This window comes from Rhincodon typus, chromosome 24 (genome assembly GCF_021869965.1).
Source record: "Rhincodon typus isolate 14 chromosome 24, sRhiTyp1.1, whole genome shotgun sequence".
In the NCBI taxonomy this organism is placed as follows: Eukaryota; Metazoa; Chordata; class Chondrichthyes; order Orectolobiformes; family Rhincodontidae; genus Rhincodon; species Rhincodon typus.
Window position 1 is genome coordinate 337,129 of NC_063355.1, and position 9,765 is coordinate 346,893.

Consider the following 9,765-nt stretch of genomic DNA (forward strand, 5'->3'; position numbering starts at 1 on the left):
AATCTTGAATCTGAAATTACTTGTTAATGTCAATTTGAAAATTGTTTTGTTCGATGACAACGTCCTAACTCAAACTAAGCAGTTTTAAACAAAAGAGACTGTTTATTCTTCAAATTATAATGATCCAATCTGATGTCAGTCTGCCCTTTCAATGCAGGAGTAAAGAGTTTCCAAATTGGTCTGCATATTCAATGACAATGAACATGTCACATTGCCAGGCTTTTTACAAAATTTGTGATTATTTTCTTCGGCCTAGTGTCAAGCACAAACAGCTTTACGGTAGCTTTTTCCAGACTGACAGATTGTGTTTTTGCTCAAGGTTTGATGAAAAGTAAAAGAGAGGAGTTTTTGACAGGATTTGAGGAAAAGTTTTTTTTTAACCCAGAGGATGGTAGGGTTCTGGAATGCACTGCCTGGGAGGATAGTTGGGATGGAAACCTTACAACCATTAAAAAATACTTGGGATGAACACTTGTAATGCCATAACATCTACGGGTCAAGTGCAGCAAGTGGAACAAGTATATATTTAAATAGTTTTTGTTGGCGCAGACTCAAATGGGCCAAAAGGCTTTTTCTTTGCTGTCTGATTCTGATTCTCTTCTAGGATTCTACAATTCTAAAGAATAACTAGAAATCCCATAATTTATGCACTCTGATCCAAAAGATGTTGACAGCAAATGCTTTGCTTGAAGGAAATATGACACCAGCTGCAATTGAATGCTGCTCATGTAAATCTTCCTGACCATCACTAAAAATAACAATACTCAAGTTCTCTGGGTAATCCAAGGATCAGAACTTGAGAACATACTTATCCCCATCTACTGTATCTTATTTTTAAAAAAAATTCTAATTATTGTTTAAAACATTGACTTTAGACTGTTTCATCATAATATTTAACTCCAGTACACCAAAATCAGCATCTGATCTAGTCCAAGCCAACTGCTAAACCAGTTACCCTGACTAACCAAGCTTCACGATTGCTTTGTCTCTTATTCTGATACAGTATAATACAACTTTAGTGAAGACTGACCAAGATGGGATTATTACGTCCTAAAAAGGCTTGTGAATTTAAAGTTATTCCAAACCACCTCTCTGCAACAGCTAAACAACATATTTAAAAGATCCGATTCTCAATTTTAAATTCTGTTGTAATCTAATTTATATCTCTGAAATTACCATCCCATTGCAAATCATCAACATGCATCATGAAAATAATGGAACATTTTCCTTCACAATACCAACAAAACATTGCAGGATCTGGTTTCAGCTGAACAGAATCCCCAATTTTCAGCAAAATAGACAATGAAAATTCCTCACACCGGAACTCACTAGCATTTATTATAACTCAGTCTCTAATCAAAACCCCTCACAATCCATCTCGTTTTAGCCTTACAGATCCATTTGCAACAGCAAGAGGAACATTGATACCAGCAGCAGAATAACTCCGTGGGTTCAGAATCAAGTGACCATCCTCAAATAAATCAAAATAAGATAGAGATGGGTGACTTTTTTTTGCTCTAAATCATTCAAATTAGGGGTTGGACAATTAAAACTTTAAAATCAGAGCAAGTATGACAGTAAGAGAATTAACAAAAGTACAGGCACTGAGTAGGTCTACAGACATTAATTAAGATTAATAGTTTAAAAAGGTACTAATGAGATTATTAAAGAGAGAAGAGAGAGTTTCTTTAAAGATCATGAGTGGCCAAACTTTTCACTTGCAATTTCTGCATCACATGGAATCTCAATGACATTTCGCATGTCTTGTGGAATCATATATATGATAATTGTGTCCAGCCACTGAGCACAAGCTCAGAATTCCAGGGAGGCTGAGTTCCTTGATCCAAAATTCCCAAAGATCCTTCTACCCCTCAGGGCAGCAAGAATTCAAGAGAGCAAATGAAAAGCTATCAGGAAGAGCAGAAATACTCAGTCACTATTGAGATTGCTGGGATTGCAGACCCAACTGTGGCACTCATTCATTGGCAATCCCTTGCAGACCTGGATGACTTTTCCACTCCAGCGAGGCCATAAGTGGCTGTACAGACCCACGCGGCTTCCACAGGCTCTGTTACACTTGGGGCAGAAGGTGGTCGTGGGAAAGGATGGGTAGGGCACTGGTACGGCAACATGCTCCTTTTGCTGTTTTCACCTGGCTTCCACTTTTTCCGCGACAGCTCGTCATGAGGTGCTCGACACCTTTCCGGATGCTCCTCCTCCACTTTGGACTGTCTTGGGCTAGTGATTCCCAGGTGTCTGTGGGAATACCACCCTTCGCCAGTGAGGGTATTGCTGAAGTGCTTCCTCTGCCCACCTGGGACTCACCTGCTTAGGGAATCACGTGTCAGTCAGGGGAACAACATGCCCAGCCCATTGTAGCCAATCAAGGGTGATCAGTGCCTCGACACTGGCGATGTTGACCTGGTTGAGCAAGGTGGTGTTGGTGCATTTTCCTTCCCAGCAAATTGGCAGGATCTTGCGCAGACAGCATTAGTGGTTCTTCTCCAGTGCCTTGAGGTGTCTGCTGCAGACAGTCAACGTCTCAGAACCATATAGAAGCGTGGGAAACACCACAGTCCGTAAACCTGATGCTGTTGATCTCAAACATGGTTTTCTTGAGGCAGCCAAACACTGTGCTAGTACACTGGAGGCAGTGCTGGATGTCTTCATCAATAGCCACTTTAGCCGACAGGACAGTCCCAAGGTATTGGAAGTGGTCAACATTCTCTAAGACCTCCCCGTGGACCTTGATAACAAGGCTGGGCTAAGTTGGCGAAGGACCTTCATCTTACAAATATTCCCGGTGAGACCCACGATCTCATGTCCCTCTGTAAAGGTGCTGACAGTGGTCTGGAGAACATCCTCGAGGTTGCACATATGCAATCATCATCTGCATACTGCAGATATTTGACACTGGTTGGGGTGACTTTTGGTTTTGGCTTGGAGGCGACAGAGGTTAAATAATTTTCCACTGGTTCTGTAAGTTAGCTCCACTCCAGCAGGGAGCTTGTTGGCAGTGAGGTGAAGCATTGCAGTAAGGTAGATCGAGAATAGAGTTGGGGTGATGACACAGTCCTGCTTGATACCTGTCCAAATGGGGAAATGGATGGTAACAAACTTCATGGTACAACCAAAGACGGAGAAGGACGCTCCATCATGCTTCCCGGTTGACAGTGACTAAGGCCTTTGTAAGGTCGAAGAAGGCCACATACAAGGGTAGGGTCTTTTCTCTGCATTTCCCCCGCAGTTGTCGCGAGGTGTCCATCATGCCCCTTCATGGCCAAAAGCCACACTGCAATTCGGGAGGACTTCTTTACCCACAGGGAGGAGACAGTTGAGGAGGTGCTTGGCGATGACATTTCCATCAGTGGACAGCAGGCAGATTATCTGTAATTACCACAGTCAGACTTGTGCCCTTTTTTAAAAATGCTCACAACTGTGGCATCTCTGAGCTCTCCTGGGATGCTCTCCTCCTTCCAAATAAGGCAAACAGGGGCACATATCTGCAGCAGGAACCCTTTGCACCTGTACTTCAATGCCTCAGCAGGGTACCGTCTGCTCCAGCAACACTGCTGTTCTTAAGCTGGCAGACGGCCTTCTCTACCTCTTGCAGGGCTGGGGTATTGCTGAGCTCATGGCATGTATTGTGCTGTGGGATGCATGGAAGAATGCTCGGATCGATGACAGAGCCCTGGTTGAGGAGGTTTCTGAAGTGATCCCCCTAACGTTCATGATGACTTCTTTATCTTTGATAATAGTCACTCCATCCTTGGCCAGCAGTGAGGTGGTGCCTTGAGCGTTTGGTCCGTAAGTTGTCTTGACAGCACAGAAGAAACTCTGCATATCATGATTGTCAGCCATTTGTTGGGCTTCCAGTGTTTTCTCCACCCACCACCTGTGCTGTTCTTTATGTCGTTGTTGGACCTTGGCCTTCAGTCGCCTGTAGGAAGCCTTTTCTCTTCCAAGTGCGGGTGTTGTTTTACACTCAGAAATGCCACGTACTTCCAACTTACCAGTTCTTGGATCTTTTGATCATTGTTATCAAACCAGTCTTGCCTGAGTGACTGACCGAGTTTTTGTGGGCATTGATGATGGTGGTCGAGGGCAGACCAGTGGCTGTTGGGATGCTGCGACCCAGTGTCGCCAGGAGAGGAGTTGGTTGTATGAGGTTATTTTTTCTGGGTCTTTGAGTACCTCAAGTGAACTTCTTGCGGCACTGCTTCAATTGTTTTCACTGCGACATGGCTTTATTTATGTCGAACCTGGCTCGGATCAGGCAACACTCTGACCAATAGCCGTCACAGTGCAGGTGACTTTAATGTCTTTCTGATCCTCACTCTGACGATGACATAATCAAGGAGGTGCCAATGTTTGCACTGTGGGTACTGCCACGTTGTCTTATATTTGTCCCTTTGACAGAACAGTGTATTTGTGATGAGGAAGTTGTGTTTCTGGCATTTGGTCAGGATAAGGGTGCTGTTGGAGTTGCTTCCCTACTCCTTCTTTCCTGATTACATTGCTCCAAAAGTTTTCTGTCCACTGCAGGGATCTGAGAGAGAGATTGGTCAAGGCTGAGTAGAATTCCCCCTTGTTTCGTTGGTGCACATGTACTGAATACTATGACATGTTTTGTTTGGAGCAAAGGTGAGTTGGAGCATTCACTTAGTCGGAAGGGGGAGTCTTTGAGCTGGTCCACCAGTTCGTTTTGATGGCAAAGCCAACTCCGTGGATGCAGCACTCTTCTTTGGCCTTGCCTTTCCAGAAAGCTGTGTAACTACCACCTTTCTCTCAGAGCTGTCCTTCCCCTGCCCACCAAGTTTCACTCAGGGCAGCGACATCAATATCACAGTGCCTGAGTTCCCAATCAACGATGGTGGTGTGGTATCCTGGTCTGACACTGGCTGGTCAGTCCATAAGTCTGACATTGCAGATCCCTAGTTTCATCCTGAGGATGTGGAAGGTGCCAGAGTTCTTTTAATGTAGGGAAAACGGTTGCATACCAGCTACCACATGGACTTAGCAGCACAAGGTCTTGGTCCAGTTGCACAGGGCGAGGGTGGGGGTGGGGGTGGGGGCGCGGAGGGGGAATCCAAGACAACTGGACAGACAATGCTGTTTGGCCTTAGATTGCCTGTGGTAGAGTGCAGACAAACAGTTCCCACACTGGGCAGTGCCAGCCAACAGAGTAGTGCGAGGTCCAAAGTGAGGAGATTGGGAGGAAGAGGGCAAGGACAGGTGACGTTGTGCTGGTAATGCTCAGTCTGTGACTATGAAATCACTAGGCTAGGGGTGAGGGTTTGTAAGATCACTGGAGTGGGGTTGGGAGAGTGTATAAATAAACATTAAACTGGGTTAGGGGTTTATAAAATAATTGAACTGAACGGTGAGTAGTTTATAAAATTACTGGGCTAGTAGGAGTTTATATAAGCACTGGACTAGGAGGGTATTATAAGATTACTGGGGGGGAGTATTAAAACAACTGGGCTAGGAAGGTTGTCATAAAATTACTGTGGTGGGGTTCATCTAAAGACTGGGCTGGAGTTAGGGGAGTACATGGAAAAGAACAGTACAGTACAGTACAGTAACAGGCCCTTCGGCCCATGATATTGTGCTGAGCATGACATCATTTTAAACTAATCCCTTCTGCCTGCCCTTGGTCCATATCCCTCCACTCCTTGCATATTCATGTGCTTATCTAAAAGTCTCTTAAATGGCCCTATTGTATCTGCCACCACTACCACCACCACCCCTGGCAGCGCATTCTAGACTCCTACCACTGTGCAGAAAAACTTTCCCTTCACATCACTTTCCCCCTCTCACCTTAAATGCATGCTCCCTAGTATTAGGGATTTCAACTCTGGGAAAAAGATTATGACCATCAACCTTATCTAGGCATATCATCATTTTATAGACTTCCATCAAATCTTCCCTCAGCCTCTGCAGCTCCACAGAAAACAACCTGAGTTTTTCTAGCCTTTCCTTTATAAGCTCATCCCCTCTAATCCAGGCAGCATCCTGGTAAACCTCTTCTGCAGCCTCTCCAAAGCCTTCACATCCTTCCTGTGATGTGGTGACCAGAATTGAACACAATACTCCAGGTGTGACCTAACCAAAGTCTTATAAAGCTGCAACAGGACATGCTAGCTATTGTACTTAATTCCCCAACCAATGAAGGCGAGCATGCGATGTGCCTTCTTTACCACCCTATGTACTTGTGTGGCCACTTTCAGGGAGCTATGGACTTGAACTCTAATACTACACATCAATACTGTTCAGGGTCCTGATATTAACTATTATATTTTTCCTTAACATTTGATCTCCCAAACTGCAGCACCTCACACTGACCCGGATTAAATTACTGTTGGCATGGACAAGTTGGGCCAAAAGGCCTGTTTCTTTACTGGATGACTCTATAATTGACAAGTAACTTTTATTCCATACATTAACTATCTCAAACAAGGAATCCAATGATCTTTCCATGATATTCAATGGTATAATTATCACTGAATCCGCTATCAACATGCTGGGGGTCACCACTGACCAGAAACTGGACTAGACAGCTATATAAATATATTGGTTACAAGATCAGGTCAAAGGCTGGCAACACTGTGCCAAGTAATCATGTCCTGATCACTATTTTCAAAAGTCAGCAGTGTAAAAGAATTTTCCTCAATTGCTTGATGAGTGTTGCTCCCAACAACACTTGAAGTTCAGTACCATCCAGATCAACACAGCCCACTTGACTGTCACCCCATTCAAGATTCACATTCTCCACCACCAACACACAGTGGCAGCAATGTGTACCATCTACATGATGCACTGTAGTAACTCACCAAGACTTGTCCGACAGCATCTTCCAAACCCATAACCATTCTCACTTAGAAGGCCAAGAACTGCAGATAAATGGGAACCCCACTATTGAAATTTCCCCTCCAAGTCACACAGTATCCTAACTTGGAAATATATCTCCCTTACTGCACTGTCAATAAGTCGAAGTCCTGGAATACCATTCTTAACAGCAATGTGGGTGCCCCTACACTACATGTACTGCAGCAGTTCAAGGAGATGGCTCACCATCACCTTCTCAATGCTCATTGGGAATGGACAACGGCCGGTCTTGCCAGTGATGGTCAGATACAATGCCCCACTACTCTCCAATTTTTCTTCAAAAGCCTTCTTTCCCTGCATTCAAATATTCAGATCAAATGGCAGTACCATATACAGCAAGACTATTACACAGAAATGGCAGCAAATTGACACATCATCTAAGCACTAATTGGTAGAGTCTACACCTGCTAACTACCTGAAGGAAATTGTTTGCATGAACTGACCATATGTGCAATTATTGAAAAGCAGTCTTGTTGATTTGCTAAGATGTTATGCAGTATTTTGTTGATCACCATGATGCTCATAATTTTGCGTGTCTGAACTCATCATTGGCAAAATTCAGTCATTTACAGCACAGAAAGAGGCTATGAAGTCCATCCAGGTCATGCTGTCCCTGCAGAACAATCCAAAGCCAAAACCCTGCAGGTTTATTTTCTTCATGAAACTTTCCAATCTCTTTTTAAAAACCCTCATCATCTCCACTTTGACCAAGCCTGCTCCTTTGTTGTTAGCCTCTTATATGTCCTTTTCCATCTTCATTGGTCATATGATTCAGATTCCACAATTTACATTTATTGTCTGTCATTATCATTTATTCATTCATGGGATGAGGGCGTCACTGGCTAGGCCAGTATTTATTGGCCATCCCTAATTTCCCAGAGGGCAGTTACGAGTCAACCACATTGCTGTGGGTCTGGAGTCACATGTAGGCCAGACCAGGTAAGGATGGCAGTTTCCTTCCCTAAAGGGCATTAGTGAACCAGATGGGTTTTTCCTGACAATCGGCAATGGTTTCATGGTCATTATTAGACTCTTAATTCCAGATATTTACTGAATTCAAATTCCATCATCTGCCGTGGAGGGATTTGAACCCAGGTCCCCAGATGAATTCCTGGGTCTCTGGATTAACAGTCCAGCAATAATACCATTAGGCCAACACCTCTCCTAATTATCTATATTACATAACTGGAATTTAGCTTTAGGACTGAAATTTGTCAGGTTCCAACTTTCACCATGAATAATCATTCCTTGTTCCTCCTATTATCATTCAGAAAGCCAAATGGTGAAAAATAGAATAGCTGCTATTTTCACAGCTTTTTGGTAAATGTGGTTCGGTGGCTGCTGCTGCAGAAACTGGTGACCAGGGGCCCAAAACCCGCCCTCACTACAGCTACTTACTCCAAGACTCATCTGGCTTCCTTCTAGAAATATGCCAGGGTGGAACGGATTCCTCCAATTCCTGCAGAATTCCTAGAGAGTCATAAAGTCAGAGTCATACAGCACAGACCCTTCGGTTCAACCAGTCAACACCAACCATAATCCCAAACTAAACTAATCTCACCTGCCTGCGGTTGACCCATTTCCCTCCAAACATTTCTTAATCACAGATGTATCCAAACGTCTTTAAAACATTGTAACTGTATTCGCATTCACCATTTCCTCAGGAAGTTCAGTCCACGCACAAACCATTCTTGTAAAAAAAAAACTGCCCCCATGCTTTTTTAAACCCTTCTCTTCTCACCTTAAAAATATACCCCCTAGTTTTGAAATCCACCACTCTAGGGAAAAGACGCCTCCCATTCACCTTATCTATACCCCTCATGATTTTATAAACCTCTGCAAATTCACCCCTCAACCCTCCATGCTTCAGTAAAACAAGTCCCAGCCACTCCTTATAACTCAAACCTTCCATTCCCAGCAAAACCCTAATAAATGGCTTCTGAACCCTCTCCAGCTTAACAATATTCTTCCAAGAACAGGGCAACCAGAACTGGGCAACCAGAACTGGGCACAGTACTCTAGAAGAGGCCTAACCAACGTCCTGTACAATCTCAACGTTACGTTAAAACTCCTATACTCAAAGGTTTGAGTAATGAAGGCAGTAGCTGTTGAGAGCTTTAAGGGTGTAGTAGCATCACTTAATAAAGCAGGGTTTACAAATATAATCGTAAAGGATGCCCTGAGGACCACACTGGCGGCCATTGAAATTGCATTATAGTTTTATGTTGGCGAGGTCATTGACTGACGAAGCTTGATTGGATATAGAGTCTGAACAATGCCCAATGTTGAACCAACATTCCATTGAAAATGAATGAATAACATTTCAAGTGAACTATAACCATTATTAGGACTTAGAAAAAAAGCAATTATTTACAGTTAAAGATTGCAGGTAGGCACTTGGTGACCAAGACCAAATATGTCTATTAATAGCAGCAAAAGTGATTCCATCGTTAATGCCCTTCATATGTTCATAATTACACATAACACAATGAATCCCCAAAATCCCTCAATATGATTCCACTCATGCCCTTCCCAGCCGTCCACTCTTGCCCTTCCTGCCCTAATCCCTCACACCTCACAGGTTCTTCCCACACACACACCCCTAGACTGCACATACAAACAACCCTAACCATACCCCTTTCCACTTCACACACCCACCTCCCAAATACGCACACCAAACACCCCACAGCCCCTCTGTCCATAAAACTGCTTCCCACTCTCATATACCCTCACCGCACATTGCTCCCCCACATACGCACACCACGCTCCCCCACAGGCAACCCCATGCAGAACATACACAAAAGCCATCCCTCCCTTTGCACCCTTACAACCCACTGCCCGACAACTGTCCCAGACTCAAACACAACCCCCATTCCC

The 9,765-nt window shown here is 44.0% G+C and overlaps 2 protein-coding genes across 7 annotated transcripts in view; one reads left to right on the forward strand and one right to left on the reverse strand.

The window, feature by feature from the left end:
* rnf185 (ring finger protein 185) overlaps window positions 1-1,494 on the forward strand; it is a 53,714-nt gene extending 52,220 nt beyond the window's left edge. The window contains exon 7 of one of the 3 annotated variants that reach the window (XM_048611284.1): window positions 1,388-1,472. In XM_048611284.1, coding sequence (XP_048467241.1) covers window positions 1,388-1,425 — 38 coding nt within the window. In that variant the 3' untranslated portion in view covers window positions 1,426-1,472. Of the gene's footprint in view, window positions 1-1,254; window positions 1,279-1,387 lie in introns of those variants that run through there. The other 2 variants (XM_048611285.1, XM_048611288.1) reach the window with 2 other exon arrangements.
* Window positions 1-9,765, reverse strand: part of pik3ip1 (phosphoinositide-3-kinase interacting protein 1) — a 74,347-nt gene that overhangs the window by 29,004 nt on the left and 35,578 nt on the right. The window contains exons 1-2 of one of the 4 annotated variants that reach the window (XM_048611281.1): window positions 8,450-8,468; window positions 8,287-8,358 (exon numbers count right to left, since the gene is read on the reverse strand). The exons of 2 other annotated variants lie outside the window; for them this stretch is intronic. In XM_048611281.1, the coding sequence (XP_048467238.1) occupies window positions 8,287-8,358; window positions 8,450-8,468 (91 nt within the window). Of the gene's footprint in view, window positions 1-8,286; window positions 8,359-8,449; window positions 8,469-9,262; window positions 9,371-9,765 lie in introns of those variants that run through there. One more of the 4 variants, XM_048611283.1, reaches the window with a different exon arrangement.